This window comes from Drosophila persimilis, unplaced genomic scaffold, assembly GCF_003286085.1.
Source record: "Drosophila persimilis strain 14011-0111.01,24,50 unplaced genomic scaffold, DperRS2 tig00000572-arrow-pilon, whole genome shotgun sequence".
Lineage (NCBI taxonomy): Eukaryota > Metazoa > Arthropoda > Insecta > Diptera > Drosophilidae > Drosophila > Drosophila persimilis.
Window position 1 is genome coordinate 3,123,651 of NW_020825321.1, and position 20,460 is coordinate 3,144,110.

Sequence of the window (20,460 nt, forward strand, 5' to 3'; positions counted from 1 at the left end):
TTTTATTTGATCTAATTATTAGTTTCCTTCAATTAATTATTAATTTATTTGTGAACGTCGATGTGGGAAGCCAGGGAGGGATTGCCCTTTAACTCCTTTAAAATTGAGGTTTAATTATTAGTTTTACCACACTTGTCGACGTTTATTGTAATATTTATTATTTATTCCGTCGAAGCGAGGTTTATTTTTCCTCGTTGGAGGTATAGGAGATATATAATAAAATTTGAATCAAATAGGTCATTAGATGGAAAGATGATAAGCGAAGTGCAAGAATTAACATGAGAACTTAAGTAGCGATCTTTCTCTCTATGTTTCCCTACCGATTCCGACGCTTACGTATAAAAAAAGCATGGTAAAGGTGACATAAATCATATGATTACATATTTACTAACTGCGTATTAATGTAAACCAGCGGAAAACCAAGGTTCCCGCTCGTTTTTAGATGTTCTTTGAATGTTTCTTTACCTACATATGTATGCATATACAAATTTCCCTATCTGCATAATTTTTGCAGTCCTTATTTGTGAAAACATTGCACTTGAATGGCTGTAAGAATCCTACATTGAGTAAAGAAAAATGGTCGAACAAATGTTGTCATTTTATGTTGACGACGGGGAAGTCGAAATGTCTATGAAACTCTAAAAATTAAAAGAAAAAGATTTCCCATTATAACACCTCTTGCTGCTAGTGCTCGATCGCTCAACATTTCCAAAGGCCTCCTAAGTAAAGATCCTTTAGAATGGCATTATAATGAAGTCATTAAAGATGCTTCAAATTACAGCCGAGACTGGTTTTAAACTTATACATGATTATAATCAAATATATAATCAAACTATAATCAAAATACCACAAAAAAAATGAATTTCAGAATCAAGAGAATACTCTAGCCAATATCCATTAATATCGTTAATTTAGTAAAAAGAATATTAAATACTTATTGTTGGCTTATATTGTCTTAATGTTTTGAAACATACAATTAATTCAATCCGATCAGAGCGATATATTGAGTAGCTGTAAACCATCGGCAAGAAATATTATTTGCATCGATGTTGCATCAACCCACAACCCATGTTTATAGTATACTACATAAATATAGATTAGTTTAAATTCGATTAGAATAGTTAGATGTTGCCTATTATTATCTTTTCTCATACACGATTTGAACTAGGACTATTTCCAGGACTATTTCCTGGCCCCACTATATATATCTTATCTTAGCTAAAATAACCCATCGTTAGAAAAATCCAACTTTCTTGAATAAATCATAGGACAATACAAGAACGAAGTTGAAAAAAAAATTCCTGACCAATTTTGTACAGTGGCAAAGAGCAGTTCACGGCGCCTTGTCTGGAGCAGTTTTGTATCAAAAGTGGTATTGTTGCTAGTCGATGACCGTTAAGTCCTGTCTCCTGAAGATACCACCGTACAGTTTTGGTGCTAATATCGGTACTTACCGAGTGAATAAACTCCTTTCTGATATCCTATGCCATTTTAGGCCAATTTTTTATGCTCAAGCGTTTAAGAATGCGATCCTACTTTGACGGTCCCTTGGGGGCTTCTTCCACTTATTTCCTGAGGAACCGATTTATTGAACCACGTTTTTTAAATTTTGTATAAAATTGTTTAAAGAAGACTTGCCAAATTCAAGTTTGGTGCTAATAGTGACAAAAGTACTGTTTTCTGACCCCAATGCCCAATGCAATGATAATTCTTTCTTTTTGTAAGAAAAAGAGACGTTTGCTGACTTTTAAGATTTTGAATATGCGCCATCGGCTTTAATTCGATACCATGAGTGTCCACATTTCACTTTACAAAAAAAGAAGAAAAAAAAAGTAAAAACTAGCAGACAAATTTTATATGTAACAACCACAAAATTCAAAACTATTAAATTAAACAAAATCACTAGTTTCACTACACGGAAATATCCATTACCAGTGGACAGAACACACAAAAATATACATAGATATGCCCACTTTGTCTACTTACAACAATAACTCAATGTGAATTAAAAATCACCTTTTTTTAATAATGTTACAATACTGACGTGTTGCCAAAGAAGAAAAAAGTTTTCGGTAGAGATTTTTCATTTTGAGAGCGCACAGCTGTGTAAATATTGATTAGTTAGACATACAAAAGTTTAGCGGGAACCGAACATTTGAGATAGACTGTTTCTAACTAGATTTCTTAAATCGCCCATTGTGCCAGTGTTTAACTTATCACAATTCTTATTATTATTATTATAATTCATTATTTCTTTTTTCCACGATTGATAATATTGTCATAGCAAGGTCGCAAAAACTAATATTACACACAAATAAGTGCATAAGTCTTTCAAAAGTCTATACTTTCTAAGTCACTCACAAAATACTTGGGGGACTTATTGAATTAAGTGATCTTAACAACCCACACTCCCAGTAATTACACATCATGCACGTATTGTCCATATGTACACATATTTACTATCACCACACTATATTCAATTATAACACTATGAAACACTGTATTAACACTTCGAACTGAACCTACTTGTTCCAATATATTTTTGACTTTAAAAATTTTTAATAATATATGGGTTTTGGTGTTTGTTTTTTGTTTTAATTTAAAAATTTTTTAAATATTTGTTTCTTAGAGTAAGTGCTTTTTTTTATATAAATATATGGGCGTTGACTTGCAATGACTGCATCTTACAAGAGGCGATGCAATTACTGCGCCGTCAAGTGGCCCGTGTGACACCAGCAGAAGTTTGTTATGCGCGGTATCCCAGGCAAAACGCAGCCCTCCTCCCGCCCAACCGACCGAGGGGCGCTACCGCATGACGCGCAGGAAAGATAATTGTTAGACTAATATTCGAGGAAAATTAGCAATACACATACTAAGAAACTAAGAATGCATTTAAAATAAAAATACAAATACCACTACAATTACTAATTATTAGAAAGGAACAACGGTATAAACTTTCTAGTGAGTCTAATAGGAATCGTGAAGTTTATGCGGCCCAACAGATCAGGGCTGTCTATATCACCCCTGATCAAATTGTCAACAAAAAGTACACCAAGCATTTTTCTACGGTTAAATAAGGATGGGAGGTTTACTAATAGCAGTCCACTAGAGAAAGATAGCAGTCTCACACCCGCATCCCATTTAAGGCCCCGCAGAGCAAAGAGTAAAATGTTTTTCTGTACTGATTCTATACGGTCCTGGTGTTCTTTGTACTGAGGGCCCCATACACAAGAGCCGTATTCTAAGATTGAACGAACAAGCGAGGTATAGAGAGTCTTTGTTATATAGGGGTCATCAAATTCCTTTGACCACTTCTTTATAAACCCAGAGAATGTTAATACCGAAGGCAAGTCATTAATAAATAGTGTACAAAGTAAGGAGAAACATTACTGGTGAAGAGAGGGAGTTTTTGAAGAGGACTCTTTTAGCCCTGGAACAAAGATAGCTAGAAATCCATCTCAGGAGGTTGGACGGAAGGTCAAGTTTATGCGCTAGAAGGGAGTGGTTTACTAAAGTCGGTGTAAGCTCTAATAAATTCGTGGTGGTTGATCGCCGCCTTATAAATCCATGCTGTGTTGGAGATATAAGGGACTTGCAAAGATGTTGCAAGTGCGGAGTTAAAACCTCAAACACTTTAGGATAACTTTGCGGATAACTTTGCTATACCTCTATAATTTTTTGAATCAGACTTGCTACCTTTTTTATGGAGAGGAATTATAAACGATTCCTTCCAGATCGGTGGGAAGCAAGAAGAGTCAATGGACAGGGTGAATAAAGAAGAGTAAAGAATATTAATTAAACAAACGACTGAAAATGCCGTTCGACCTCGGTAAACCGTATAGGTACGGATGACCAGAGTAGCTTTCCTCCGAATAGGTGTTTTGGAAAAATTGGGCAAAAAGATAGGTAATTGCCTGATCATTATTTGCCGACGCATTAAAAAATGATAGCGTGGATTGGTGTGTGGACGTTCTACGCTTACTGTTTACGAAGCAGTAAAACTGTTTAGGGTCCTGAGAAAAACGTATCCTGCATCGAGATAGGTAGTTCTTATAGCATTGAACATTAAGAACTGAAAAGCTTGACCGAGCTATTACATAGCGGGCGTGAGCAGTAGGAGAATCATCTTCTTGAAATTTTTTATAAAGTCTTGATTTTAAGTTTTTTAGACTGGATAACTCTTTACTAAACCAAGGGGGTTTTCCAGATCTAATCGGATAAGAAAGCGGGACACAAGAATCAAAAAATGTGCCAAGAGCATTTTAAAAAATGTTTGTGCCTTTTATCACATCAGTGCACAAGTACAAAGCGGACCAATCAAAATCCCTAATTAGGTTATTAAGCTTCGCAAACTCGGCTTTACGAAAGCAGCGGACACGTTCAGGTAGTCTACTCGACCGATCCAATACAGTTGGTCCTATATCTAGCGACACCTCGAAAGTAGGGTGGTAGGCGTCTTCAGGTATAGTGAGCGGAAGGGCTCGGGTTAACAACACTATGGTCGGATCCGATACAAAGCATAGATCAAGCAATCGACCCAAGGAATTTTTCACATGATTGACTTGAGACAGGGACAGGTCAAGCAAGCCGTCAACAAAGTCATGTCGTGACATGGGCACTAGGATACTAGACTCGTTTACCGAAGACCAAACAGTTCCTGGCAAGTTGAACTCACCAAGAACTATCATACGATCTTTATCAGATAGCGAGGAAAAAACAGCGGTTAAAGCGGACAAGTGCTGCTCATAAATTGAAATATCCGAAGAAGGTGGGATATACGAGCAAGTAATGAATATAGCGAAAGCGGGAAGAATCAGTTTTACACACAGGAATTCCAGTTCCTGTTGAACTTGGACTGTGAAGTGTTCCGACGTGAAGATAGAGTTCACTGCAATCCTGCACGTCGAGACGAACGGTTCTTTCTAAAAGTTGTGTAACAACCTGCCAAAACCTCGGAACTAAGAATGTCCGGATTTAACCAGGTTTCAGTAAACACAATAACGTGGGAAGCAAATGCAACACTATCCCGGAAAAGAATGCTGAGCTTACTACGCAAGCCTCTTACATTCTGATAGGTTACTAAAAGAGAAGTTAGTTTTTTGTAAGGGTGAAAGCAGGACGGGAAGATGAGGAATAGCAAGTTGAGGCAGACGTTTTCTTACAAAAGTTGTATAGCTGCATTTATCAGCTTGTCAAAATTTTAGCACATCCAGATGTAAGATACTTATGTTATGTGAAAAAAGGAGCACAACCTCTGAATGTTTATTCAAATTTTTACAAATTTAAAAAAACCACAGCATAGAAAAAAAAAATAGTTTATTAAAAGTTATAAAGCCAGAAATCTATCAGAAAAAGTCGGTTTGGTTCGAAGCGTAAACGAAAAGTTAAATTTTGTTGCCTAGTGTAATCGACCAAATTAATTCGTAGTTTATTGTTAATCTGTTACTTAGATGTAGCAGTATGAAATTACTTAAAATTTTATATTACAAGACATTTTTTTTATAATTTCTCCTAAAGAGTTATCTATGTTAAGCATAGTATATTTTTCTAATAATCTCTTCTACATTCGCAATAAGAAAATATATTCAAAATTATTTGTAGAGTACTTATAATTATAAAGTAAAACTGTGTCTACCTGGTTATATAGTTTCCCCCCGAAACCTAGACAGGAGGTGTCTTACAAATTGCATGCCTTGGCGCATAAAAGTCATAAACTGGAGCACTGCATGAACACAACCGAATATTCTAAGTGGCACAGTAATACTCAATTTCATCGAGCACTTAGACACCAGTTTTTTTTATTCCGAATCCGAGTACCGCCGTCCTTATATCATTTGTTTGGCAAAACATTCTACAACTGGTTGTAAAAGTGCAGGATTTGAGTCTGTTAGGCTGCATGCATTTTCATCGCGCTGCAGCATTACTTAATAAAATATGAAAAGCACTACCTCTAACATAAGAAATACAAATAGTTATTTTTCCATAGAATATATATATGGAATAGAAAAAACCATAATTCATTTAACATTTTTAAAGCCCCAAATCTATAAGAAAAAGTCGGTTTTTTTCGTAGCGTAGAAAAATTTATGGGATTTTGTTGCATTTGCAGCATGGGAGCATGAGATTGTATGCTTTACACGTACACATGCTGCCATGCAGACGCTGCACTATCAGCTTAACACGGACATGGTCAGGTCAGCCATCAGAAACCAACTTAAATTGGAAAAAAGTGTTGCATAGTTTCCAGTATCCATCTCTTCTCCTATGAGGTCGAAACGACACAGAAAAGTGTGTTTGTGGACAGGAGACACAGGCACTACGGTCAGACATGCATAGACTTGGATCTGTACTAGTGTTGCGTAGACATTGCTCATTTTGGTGAACATGTTCACTTGTTCTTTTTAGTAAGTGAGTCAGCCACTCATATTGTTCATTTGCTCTCATAGATTGCTCAGTTGCTGACTTGCTCACTATACTTTCGAATTAGTGATAAACTGAATTTTTAAAAGAGTAAACACCATTGTCGGTAATACAAAAAGTGTGAAGTAAACGCAAATATGAGCAACAACTGCTTGCGACAAAATTGCGCAAAAAGTGAGTAGAGAACAAGTAAGGAAAAATTAACTAGTGAACAAAATAGAACAAGTAAGCAAAAAATAACAGTTTTGAAGAAACAAGTTCAGTTGCTCACATAAGTGAACAACTCTTTTTTTTCACTCACTCATGAGGCAACACAACACTAATCTGTACCATCCATACCCAACAAGATTTCTTTCTAAAGTGTTTTTTTACACAGTTGCGAATTAATTTAGCTTACGAGCGTCCCTGAGTAAAAGATTAGCAAGACTCGGAGTACAAGTGTATCTGTTATTTCTAATACTCTTTGTATTCAAGTTTGACTCTAGGCCTCTTGGTGTCGCAAGGGCAACTTATATATACATACACCGTACATTAACGTCCAAATAAGGACAACTTAATATTTTGTTTATATTTGTATTTCTTCTGATAATATTTTCCGGCCTTACCTTAGATTCAAATTATTTTGATGCATACACATTTTTATATTCTTTATTTTGTCACCAGTTTTAAATGTAAATTATAACTTTTATTGAGAGAAAGCACACAAATTGAATAATGATTTGCAAAGGATTGCCATTTGTGTATGTTATCGTTGTCGTCAACGCGGCGGTGATCTTGTTGACATTTTTCATTACTACTTTTTTCAGTTTAGTCTAATGCTTATCAACACTATCCAGAAAAAACTCACATCAAGTCCTAACAGCAAAAGCGTGCTCGCAATATTAGCTTGTCATGGCATAACTGCTTAAATCTTTTTAATCAAAAAATTTACAAATTTTCAAAAATATTTTATTTTATTATTAAATAATGTAGCCAAAAAATTTTTCAACTAACCGTAGTTGCGCTTTTGTTTTCACTGATGTTAAGGCTTGATAATATGTACATACATATATGTACATATATTTACGTCTAAGACGATATAAACGACCTTAATCACAAAAACAAATATATAGATACATATGTATATTCATACTTACATATGTATCTATAAATATCACATAGTCACTAGCCTTCAATATATAATATCTATACCGACGCCCTAAGCCCCTCGAACTTGAAGTCATAAGCCAAAGGTTTACAATTGGCATAAGTACATCCATTTTTAGTGCCTAACGTGTGCAGTGGCTCACAGCATAAAGTATTCAGTGCATTCATTGCCTTAAGGCTTTTTAATAACGAAACGATCAACAATACAATATTGTTTACATATGTACTATATATCGAATATAGAATATCTTCAATTACCAAAAAATATTAAAATTAAATGATATAGCGGCTGCACGTGCAGAATTAAATTCTGCAAGGCTACACGCTTTATGTACACTCTGTAGCATTTTGCAAGCAGCATTTCGTTGTGATATAGCGCACATAATCACGCGCAGATATCTAAATCACTTTGTGGCACCATGTGTATATACAGGCTCATGCACATGTGATGCTACACAGCCGCTGCATCGTTTACAACCAGCTAACAGTTAGCCGTCTAATTTCAAAAAAATAATATTCAAAAAAACTTCTCTACATTTTTTTTTTCTGTTTTAATTACCCCAAGAACTTTTTTGTCAGTTTATGGCATTTTATGTTATGTTATTGTTACAATAGTCGAAAAAACAGTTAAATGATTATATTTTAATAAAACAGGCTGCCAATAAGAAATCACAAGCTCCGCTAAAACCCAATTACTACTCAAAATACGCCGACACAAACCAATTTAGTTTTTTTACGGGCCGGTTAAGGTTAACGGATCTTAACAACTATTGAAAATTTACATCACCAGGGTCCCGTTGCTTATGTGAAAAAAACTACGTTTTCGACCAAACCCAATAACTCAACCTTAGTTTAGTGGAAATAGCCTATAGGAAATGAGCTCTAGGCAGTGCAGTCAACCGGTATAGTTGAAAAAGCTTGTGTGACTTCCGGCTATGCATATTCGGCATCGTTTATACGGCAGCAGCCGACTAAGTGAATCGGAATAAACCAGTTTCGCACTGAAAAAAGCTAAAAAAATATTTTTCTTTTGGCTGGGCATCTCCCTCTCTTCTTTCGGTACAGTCAATTTCTACATCTTCACATACCTTTGCCCCGATATTATTTTCCAAATTGATTGAAACTTAATTAATTTGACCAATTGACATATGTAGTTTCATAACCTTTGATGTAAAGAACTATTAACATCAGGAAAGGTTCATTTTTCAGGGTGTTAATAACGAATAGCTTTAATCCTTTTCATCACAATATTCAAGAATTATTAAATAATATAAACAAAAACATATTTCAGTACTTTTTTTTTGTATGTTTGAAATTTTTTCCGTTATTATTATCTTTTATTATGAATATGATTCATGATAAAAGTTCTTTCACAAAGGCGACATACATATCTTACATATTCAACTATATAAAAAAACTCATAGAAAAATGTTCGGTTTTAATAGACATCAATGGGCAACATTAAAAAAAAAGTGGCATCAACAAAAGATTAAGATTTGTATGTTAGGCCTATTTATAATAAAATAAAATATATAAAATTCGTCTTATTTTTAAAATTTTTCACTTTAAATATGTAGAAGCAAAGACTATACAATACCAAGATGTTGCATGAGCGACCAAAAAGCTGTTCTATGGCGGGTCCTAACATTAGAACCCAAAAGGCACGAGGGAGCGCGCGGGGTTTCAATTCCCTTTTCGCCTGTAATTCGTCTCTACCGCGACCCCGCTGCCCATCGGTTTCGTCTGTTCGGCAATTCTGGACTCTCGAGCCTCAGCACCGTCGAAGCGGTGGTCGCGGATCGCCGATGTCTTTGGAGCGGCACAGTGGGACCTTTGGCCGTCTCAGCTTGCTAAATTAGTTAGTGAATATGAGTTCAATAAATATTTGCATTGAGTACTTACATATATATAAACTTTGAGTGCTTCTATCTCCTAAACTAAAACTATCTTGAAAATTTGATTGGAAAATTATCTATTAGATGCGTACATTAAATTTATCGAAAGCACTCATACAATTTTTTTACTATTTCGGCTGAGTCCCCACTGTGCCGCGCCAAAGACATCAGCGACCACGCTGCCCTACGGTTTCGGCACGCAGACGATTCATATTTTGTTTTTGTATTCTATCTCTCGAGACACATCGACTTGACGCTGACCGAGGCATTGACGAGGCCGAGTAGCATTTCGGAGGCGAAGGTAGCGTAAAAGAGAATTGAAGTAATAGCCCCGCGCGCCCGTACCATGAAGCGTCAAACGAAAATTGAAAAAAAAATTTGTTCCTCATGCAACATGTTGTATTGTAAAGTCTTTGGTAGAAGTGCCCGCCCAAATCTAAACAAATTTTTTTATCGTGTAAATCAAGAAAACGTTCAAAACTTCATGTGGCTTCTCGCCTATTGTCTTTTTATACCCGATATTCAATATGAGTATTGGGGTATATTAGATTTGTGGTAAAAGTGGATGTGTGTAACGTCCAGAAGGAATCGTTTCCGACCCCATAAAGTATATATATTCTTGATCAGCATCAATAGCCGAGTCGATTAAGCCATGTCTGTCTGTCCGTCTGTCCGTCCGTCCGTCTGTCCGTCCCCTTCAGCGCCTAGTGCTCAAAGACTATAAGAGCTAGAGCAACGATGTTTTGGATCCAGACTTCTGTGATATGTCACTGCTACAAAAATATTTCAAAACTTTGCCCCGCCCACTTCCGCCCCCACAAAGTGCGAAAATCTGTGGCATCCACAATTTCCACGATACGAGAAAACTAAAAACGTCGAATCGTAGAAGATGACTATATCTTCTAGAGTGCAAAATCTGAACCAGATCGTATAATTATTATAGCCAGAATCAAGAAAACAATTTCATTTTTTCTCGCTCTGTCTCTCTCTAAAAACCAAAAACGCAGAATCGTAGAGAATGACCATATCTTTTAGAATTAAATCGTATTATTATTATAGCCAGCATCAAGAAAACAATTTCATTTTTTTTTCGCCCTGTCTCTCTCTAACACACACGTAGCATAGCCGGCTTTGCTTAGAGTAAAACATTAGCGCCTAGATCTCAGAGACTATAAAAGCTAGAGCAACCAAATTTGGTATCCACACTCCTAATATATCGGACTATATTTCGCCACACCCCCTTCCGCCCCCGCAAAGGACGAAAATCTGGGGCATCCACAAATCTCAGAGCCTATTAAGGCTAGAGTAACCAAATTTGGTACACACACTCCTTTGAGATGTCACTATAAAACGTATATCTCAAAATTTCGCCCCACCCCCTTCCGCCCACACAAAGGACGAAAATCTGTTGCATCCACAATATTGCAGATTTGAGAAAACTAAAAACGCAGAATCATAGATAACGACCATATCTATCAGATTGCTGAATCTGGATCAGATCAGATATTTTTTATGGCCAACAGGAACAAATCAATTTGCAGTGGCTACGCAGCGCCCGACGTCACGCTCAGACTGATTTTCTGATTTTCTCTCGCACGCACTCTTTGTGGTGTCCTTTAATATTAGCGGCGTCTGCCGGAGGAGAGCCATACTGACTTAGTATCGGGTATAACTGTAGAGTTGCGGTGTCCGCAGCAACTCACAACGTTCGAGTGTGATTAGGTTTACATGCTCTCTATGTTTATACTGATTTGAGTTTTTTTACAATTAAAATTTGTTAAAAATTAAAATTTGTAATAAAATAAATAATGAAAGCAAGAAGTAATGTAATTTTTGTGTAGAATGGAGGAGAACAATGAACGAAAAAGGGCAGCCAATATTGGATAAATCCATACTTGCGGGAGGGAGTTAATAACATGATTTTTATTTCTATGTAAATTCATTTGACTGTTTTTGCTAGGTTAAGTTTTGCATTATTATTTATTTATTTTATTCAATCCGCTTACACGCTTCCTCCTTTTTTGTTGTTCATTCCTTACTTATTCGTCGACGAAAGATGGAATATTTATTTATTTCTCTCGTGCACAGCGAACCATACAGTATATAGATGTGCCAGTTCACATCCGACGAGAACCGACGGCGTTTGCATAATTTTTATAATTTATAATCAACCTGTTTAAAATAAGCAAATAAATGTGTAATTATATTATTGTAATATTTTATATTTTGTGATATAAATCAAACAAATACCAGCTTTTATTTTATTTCCCACGCCCTAGTGTTCCATACCCATACCCACACCCCCTGCCCATTCTTCATTTATTTTGTTGCGGTAGTCCAGTCCATCAAAAGACCTAAAACAAGAACCAAAATCAAATTTCAGTTTTAGCGGACAGCAATACTAAACACACACACGCAAAGTACGTGAGAATGCATAAGAACCAGACCTGAGAGAGTTCAAAAAATCTGAAAAAATCATGCAATCACATATTTTTGTCGAAACATATTGCGTGTGTACTAACACATGTAACACAGTACTCTGGGGTACGGAACGCGCTAGCCAGTGTGTGACGCTTTCGTTGTATGAACTAGCACATCTATATACTGTATGGTTAGTACTATGTGACGAACCGGTGATTTTCTTATATTATATTCGACTTATTGGAACAGGCTTGTGTTGATACTAGCAAATACTATAAAATACCAAAATTCTACATGAGGGACCAAAAAGCTGTTCTATGGTGGGTTTTTTTTCGTGGTTGCGGGGGCTTTAATTCTCTTTTCAGCTCCCAGAAATCTACAGGTGCACAATCTTTGGCGAGCCCAAAAGCCTCTGGTTCAAAATCGAATGGAATAATACAATATTTTCCTCGAGACTGGAACCGACTGCGACTCGCGAAATACTGTGCATTTGTTGTAGGATTCTGGAACGAACTCAGCTGCGCAAGGCATTGACAACCAGACAAAGCCGTGTATTCATTGGTCAGAATAATGATAGCATAAAAGAGAATTTAAGTACCAGTACCCTGCAACCCAGTACCAAGAAGCGTCAAACAACATTTGAAATGGAATTTGTTCCTGGTTCAATATCTTGGTAACAGAGATAGCCTTATGAGAAAAACGTGCAGTGAGACGCGTAAGCTTCCAATTGAGCTGGGAGCAGTGCTGCTGCAGAAATTATCAATTGTTACGCTTTTTAGATCCAATTTTGCTAGCTGGCAGGGAATGCGTGTTGGAAAACATAATTTTGTCACAATTAGTGCCTTATTCGTCGACTGATAGCCGGGAGACGTATTAAGACACGGCTACGAACATTTATTTTCCGTTTGTCCCTAATGCTATTTCTCTCTTCGCAGAAAAGTTAGCACAATTAAATGTCGCAACACTATAATTGTATTGTCTTTAATAGTACTAGGCAACAAAATTTTACTTTTTATTTACGCTTCGAACCAAACCGAATTTTTCTGATAGATTTGAGACTTTATAATTGTTAATTGTTAAAACACGATAAATTTTGAATTTTAAAGCTTAATATTTTCCAGACAGTAAGCTAACGAGCTACAACTGTATTAGCTTTTCAAAATTGAAACTCAATAAAACCAGATGTAAGATACATAAGTTATTTAAAAAAAGACGAACTACCTCTGAAACATAAAAAAATACCAGTTGGTAACCATTAAATAAAAAATAACAATGATTCATTAAAAAATGTTAAAGCCCCACATATAACATAATAAGTCGATTTAGTTAATAGCGTAAATTAAAAGTTCAGTTTGGTTGCCTAGTGTAAATATTGAAGATGTTGGAAACTAAAAACTTGAAACTATTGAGCTTATACACAGCCTCAAATAAAAATGGATGCTCTGGGTGCTGTAAGCTGTGAGGCTATTTACATTATGTATATATATATATGTATATATATGTATATATGTGCATATATATTTATGTATATATATTCGATATTCTCTGAATATACGTAAGCGTGAAAGTCGGGCCGATCCATTTTTCCGCTTAGGGCCCAACATAGACGAAACTGACTTTGAGCAATGGTGGTGCTTTCTGCTGAGTGAGCCTGATGTGTTCCGACAAGCTAAAAGCTATCAATGCTTTAATCACAAGCCATCAATGCAAATATGAATACAATGTACAATGCAATTTATTACATACATATGTTTATTTATTTTATTTTTTTGTCATACGGTTTGCTCATATCACATATACATATACACAAACAGCCACAAATATAGCCGAATAGACAGCCCAGTTTTTGTCAGACACTACACAGACACGATAAATGACCCCATGTCTATTGCAAAAATTCATCCATTACCGTCATATACATACATACATACATATACATATACATATGTAATTATCATCCCTGTGCATCGGTGCATTTATAATTCCATGATCTTCCATTACAACTATTATACTCCGCTTCCTTTACTGTCTGCACAAATGTGTTGAGTCTGTTTAATACAGTGTCCGACAGCATGCACAATACACACAGAGCATAATGACATCTAAGCTTCCATACAAACTATTAACATAATTTTCCTGCCTTAATCGATGTCCATTACCATTTCACCTCGTTTGTATAAATGTCTTTCTTTCTTTATTGAAAACAATATGAATGGCATTCTCCTTTTTTATTTACAATTTTTTTTTAGTGTCTGTAAAAAAGTTTGCTTAGAACACCCCAAATTAATTTATTAGTGTTTTTTTGTTATGCATTTGTGTGTTTTAAAATAAATATTTTGATTGATTTTGAAAAAATTAAGAAAATATTGTTCAACTCCTTCACTGGGAGTTTTTGTTTTATGCTTAGTTACAACTTTCGAATTTTTCTAACATTTTATAGATATTATTTTTCTACGACACATTACGTCTAGAACATTAAGTATACATATGTACATATGTATATATGTATGAATGTACATACATACATATATGCTTTTGCACATGATCATATTCTTTCATAGTCCATTAAAATATGTAGGATTATGGATTTGTATGTATTTACACATATGTATAGATATTTGTGCTCACATGTCAATGTATACTTAATACTAACATTTTAATACTCCATATAAATTATTTTCACTACCTAAAACCATGTATTAATCAAAAATCTCATTGTACCATTTCGTTTCCTGACAACAATCGACAATAAAATCAATATAATGATCCATCAAACAAAATATCAATAAAAACAAAATTAAATACGATCCAAATCGAAATCGATCCAATCTAAATTGAACTTCATGAAATAAATAAATCAACGCTTCCTTATAAATACACACACACACGCTACAACACACAATTGAATCGCGTGAATGTGTGTTTATGGGGACATGCTTATGCCTCATATGCTTCGTTTATACCGTATATCGTTCCACCAACCGAATCAAACCAAACCAAACGTCCCAACATGACTAAACACATTGAAATTAAATGATATTCTCTAATGAAATAAAATATTTCCGATAACTTAATATACATATACATAAAACATGGAAAACTATACAAATTGATTTTATACATACTATATGACCTGTGTGTATGCATCTATAATATAAATATAAATGAAATAAACAACTACCACATCGATATTGGCGCTGACGTACGTCGATATAGACGCAAGACTACTACAATGAAGTACGATCCGCCCTACTCGAAGAAACCGATTACAAAGAGCTATGGCGGTGCGACGACGGCACCAAACCATCATTCCGTTGAGGAGGTTTCCTTGGATGGCTCCAGCAAGTTAGTCTATGCCAATCAGACGGGTTTCAGGTGAGTATTTGAGTCGATCGAAATAAGATTAGCTCCCGCATCAATTATGATAATGGATCTTGATTTTCGTCATTCTCAGGGACAAAGTCGTGCATGGACGTCGCTACACAACTGGTGGCGAGGACGATCAGTCACATGCAGGTTAATACATTCTTATATTTATGGTTTTTTTGTTTGTTAATAATACATATAAACCTATCAGTGTGACCGATAATAATTCCATTGATAAAAAAATGTATTTTGTATTTCTCGTCGTTAAGGTTTGCCTAATAACAGTAACTAGTTTTTTCGTATTTTTGTGGCATCTATTGTATTAAAATTTTTGTATTTCAAAAAAAGTTTTTATAATGCGTTCATAACAAAGTTATCAAAATTAAAAAGAAGGGAAACTTTTAATCTTATCAAATTATATTTCTCTCTATTACATATAATAGTAAAGACTATACAATACCAAGATGTTGCATGAGCGACCAAAAAGCTGTTCTATGGCGGGTCCTAACATTAGAACCCAAAAGGCACGAGGGAGCGCGCGGGGTTTCAATTCCCTTTTCGCCTGTAATTCGTCTCTACCGCGACCCCGCTGCCCATCGGTTTCGTCTGTTCGGCAATTCTGGACTCTCGAGCCTCAGCACCGTCGAAGCGGTGGTCGCGGATCGCCGATGTCTTTGGAGCGGCACAGTGGGACCTTTGGCCGTCTCAGCTTGCTAAATTAGTTAGTGAATATGAGTTCAATAATTATTTGCACACCTAAAAAATGTTAAACTTTGAGTGCTTATATCTCCTAAACTAAAACTATCTTGAAAATTCGATTGGAAAATTCCCTATTAGATGCGTACATTAAATTTATCTAAAGCACTCATACAATTTTTTGACTATTTCGGCTGAGTCCCCACTGTGCCGCGCCAAAGACATCAGCGACCACGCTGCCCTACGGTTTCGGCACGCAGACGATTCATATTTTGTTTTTGTATTCTTTCTCTCGAGACACACCGACTCGACGCTGACCGAGGCATTGACGAAGCCGAGTAGCATTTCGGAGGCGAAGGTAGAGTAAAAGATAATTTAAGTAATAGCCCCGCGCGCCCGTACCATGAAGCGTCAAACGAAAATTGAAAAAGAATTTGTTCCTCATGCAACATCTTGGTATTGTATAGTCTTTGATAATAGTCTTGGGTCATTGTCGTCGCCCGAAATTTTATTTTCACAGATACAAATGACTGAAACGTGGATTCTAAAAAATCTCGGACAATCGGGGGTAGTTTTTGTTGCTTATAAAACTGTCATCTGTCATCATTGTACCCATACGAAGATTTTGTAATTTTTCTGTCATTTCACGTTTGGTCGCTGTTAAGACCTTAAAAGAAAAGTCTAGACATTTGCGAGTTGAGTTTTAAATTCAACCTGAATTTTATTCTTAAAATCAGAGCCTTATATGTGATTTGACAATGAGGTAGGAGGTACAATTTTGTATTCTATAATTTTCGTTAGACCTACGAAAAGGATACATTTTAGTGCGGGTGTCTGCATTGGTTAAGTGTTTTCTCCACTTGTGTTTTGGTGTAGTACCTTTTAATGGGTTACAGATCTTTGTTTACACCCGAACTGTCATTTCTTATCTTTTTTAGGTGATTTTTTTAGAGATCAGTTTTTTGGATACATGTGTGAATGTGTACAATAATATGTTTATGATTGAACATTCTGTAAGGGGCCGAAAGTGGCATGGTCTCGACCAGAGACCGCAAATAATAATTATTAATTAATAAGTTTAAAAAAATTGAGGCACAAAAAAACACCAAGAAGAGTGGGAAAAATAGACATACATACATATGTTATTTTTTTACGGCAAATTTCAAAACAGGATAAACTTTTATTTTCAATTTTTTGTTCTAAATTTTTTTAATTATTAAAATTATTTTAAATGATAAAAATTAAAAAATTATTTTTATATGTACATTTTTATACAAAAATTAACACATACAAATTATGTTCAATTTTTATTATAAAAATTGAAAATAAAAGTTATGATTTAATTTTTATTATATTCATTATCAGGCAGGCTCCGTTTTTCATTTACTTTGGCGGATTACGTTTCGTTTTGAAAACGATGAAATCTTGCGGAATGGGAAAAAGAGAGCCCCAATTTATGTGATTTCAAAAGTAAATCGGAAAACTTTTGTGAATGTGAAAAACGGAGCCTGGCTGTATATATTATATTATATGAATTCAGATCATATATAGTCCTATATATATGACCTACGCATTAATACCTTTCAAATGATATATAATATGTATGTATGTACATTGTATGTTCATACATTTGTATGTAAGTATATTTAATTATCCGCTTAGGCACTTGCCCAAACCGCCTAATCAGCGGCTAATGTGTATTAATTAATGGTATTAATTATTATTAATTAATGGTATTAATGCGTAGGTTATATATAGGACTATATATGATCTGGCTCCTTTGTTTCAAAAGATATTTGAATTCAATTTTTATTTTCAATTGTTATAATACAAATTGAAAATAATTTTGATGTGTTAATTTTTATATAAAAATGTATATATACCATTTAAATTAAATTAAATAGTTTAAAAAAATTTAAAACAAAATTTAACAAATAAATCTCATTCCTTAATTTTTTTTATACAAATTATAATCGTTACGGTCCCTGGTTTTGACGGATTCATTCTCCTCAAAGGTTTATACTTTATTCTCTTGGTCATCTCCAACGCCTTCTATAATTTCTGAGATATTTGTTTACCACTTTCTTAACTTCCTTTACATGCCGTTTAACCATCCAGTATCGAGTCGGCACCTGTCATCAGGTTTTCCATATAAAAATCATTCGTTATGATGTCCCTAATTGCTTGATTTTTGCAATTATCTGCTATTGCAACAAGCACCCGGTTGCAAAGTAGGGTGCTAAAGCTGTACCGTACGTAACGGTTGTGAGTTTATACTCTTTTAACTTTTCGTTTGGATTATCTCTCCATACCATGTGAACATATTGTTGATCTTCTTTATACAATTTATTTGCCCGTACATTTTTTCAATGTCAGCTCTGACGTTAGACTAAAATCTCTTATGACTCCTGGATGGGGCAAATAATATTTCCCATCTTCTTTGGACTGTACCATATGTCCTAAGTTTTGACATTCATGCATGAACTTTACATCATTTTCTTTTAATGTTTTATTATTGCTGAGCTTTCTTTCTAAATTTTAAAATCGCGCTATAGCTTGGGGTTTTGAATCTCCTAGATCCTTTTCTTTTTTAAATGGTATTTTAACCACATACCTGCCATTCTCATATCTTCTTCTTGTTTCCAAGAAATGCTCCTAACACACATCTTCTTCTACGTCATTCTTTTCACTTTCCAATTCCCAGAACCGTTCTAAGTCCCCAACTTCAATTGTTGTCGCCACAATAAAGCTTTCATCAGTTTCGGAAGAATGATTGCTTCAATATTTAGAGGACCTTTATTACAATCCCGAGTTTTTACCCATAAAGTAGCTTTGTACTTTGAAGTGCAAGAGCCTGTAGATGACACTCCACTTACCGCGGTGCTCTCTCTTTTTTTGTACTAAGGTGAATATTTGCGCAGCTTCCGGTGAAATTATATAACATTGCGATAAACAATCAATTAGAGCTCCATTCCTTGCCATTACATTAATAAGTGCTGTGGCTAATAACGCTTGTTCTTTTTATTAAGCAAGGGCTAACATTTTCCCTCTTTTCGCATCCCACTTACACTTTCCGATAAGCATTTCTTATACATGCCTACAGCATTTAGTGCAAAGGTGCTGTTTTTTAATCAACTGGCCTCTATCTATCGGACTCATTCCCTTAAACTTATAGCAGTGATTTATGGTTAGTCCTGCCATTTTACATAGCGGACAATTTTCTTTTTTTTTTACCATATAGCACTACTTTTTTCAACGGTTTCCACTCTTTATCCTGCGACGTGTAAAGAGAAGTGTACCGTTGTTCTAAAAATTCCATAACATCTGGAAATGCTTGGATCTCTTTTGTCCTTTTTATATGACTTTCATATAATTGTAAGGTTGTTGAACTTTTCACACTTTTTCACGCGAAAATCACATTAACTCCTTCTGTGATTTCTGTGACTGTAATTGTGACTTTAATTTGATTAAATGTATTGACTCATTTATAGAATCAGAAAACCATTTAATATATTTCGCTGAATCGTGATCTAGCACTGGTAAGTCTAGTAGACAATTCAGCTGATCCGAAAGTATTTTTTATACCCGATACTCAAAATGAGGATTGGGGTATATTAGATTTGTGGTAAAAGTGGATGTGTGTAACGTCCAGAAGGAATCGTTTCCGACCCCATAAAGTATATATATTCTTGATCAGCATCAATAGCTGAGTCGATTGAGCCATGTCTGTCCGTCTGTCCGTCCGTCCGTCTGTCCGTCCCCTTCAGCGCCTAGTGCTCAAAGACTATAAGAGCTAGAGCAACGATGTTTTGGATCCACACTTCTGTGATATGTCACTGCTACAAAAATATTTCAAAACTTAGCCCCGCTCACTTCCGCCCCCACAAAGTGCGAAAATCTGTGGCATCCACAATTTCCACGATACGAGAAAACTAAAAACGCCGAATCGTAGAAGATGACTATATCTTCTAGAGTGCAAAATCTGAACCAGATTGTATAATTATTATAGCCAGAATCACGAAAACAATTTCACTCTTTCTCGCTCTGTCTCACTCTAATACACAAGTTTCATGGTCGGTTTTGCCAATTGCAAAATATGAGTGCAAGGATCTCAGAACCCATAAGAGCTAGAGCAACCAAATTTGGTATCCACACTCCTGTGATATCGGACCTTGACCGTTTTGTGTCAAAATTTCGCCGCACACCCTTCCGCCCCCACAAAGGACGAAAATCTGAGGCAACCACAAATCTCAGAGACTATTAAGGCTAGAGTAACCAAATTTGGTACACACACTCCTTTGAGATGTCACTATAAAACGTATATCTCAAAATTTCGCCCCACCCCCTTCCGCCCCCACAAAGAACGAAAATCTGTTGCATCCACAATATTGCAGATTCGAGAAAACTAAAAACGCAGAATTATAGAGAATGACCATATCTATCCAGTTGCTGAATTTGGATCAGATCGGATAATTTTTATAGCCGAAAAGAAAAAAAACAATTTTCAGTGGCTACG

The 20,460-nt window shown here is 35.4% G+C and overlaps 1 protein-coding gene across 8 annotated transcripts in view; it reads left to right on the forward strand.

Moving 5' to 3' along the window:
- LOC6602744 (zinc metalloproteinase-disintegrin-like batroxstatin-3) overlaps nucleotides 1–20,460 on the forward strand; it is a 513,201-nt gene that overhangs the window by 415,895 nt on the left and 76,846 nt on the right. For 7 of the 8 annotated variants that reach the window (XM_026990249.1, XM_026990250.1, XM_026990252.1 and 4 more), the window contains exons 19-20: nucleotides 15,099–15,257; nucleotides 15,337–15,398. In XM_026990249.1, coding sequence (XP_026846050.1) covers nucleotides 15,099–15,257; nucleotides 15,337–15,398 — 221 coding nt within the window. Of the gene's footprint in view, nucleotides 1–15,098; nucleotides 15,258–15,336; nucleotides 15,399–20,460 lie in introns of those variants that run through there. The other variant, XM_026990258.1, reaches the window with a different exon arrangement.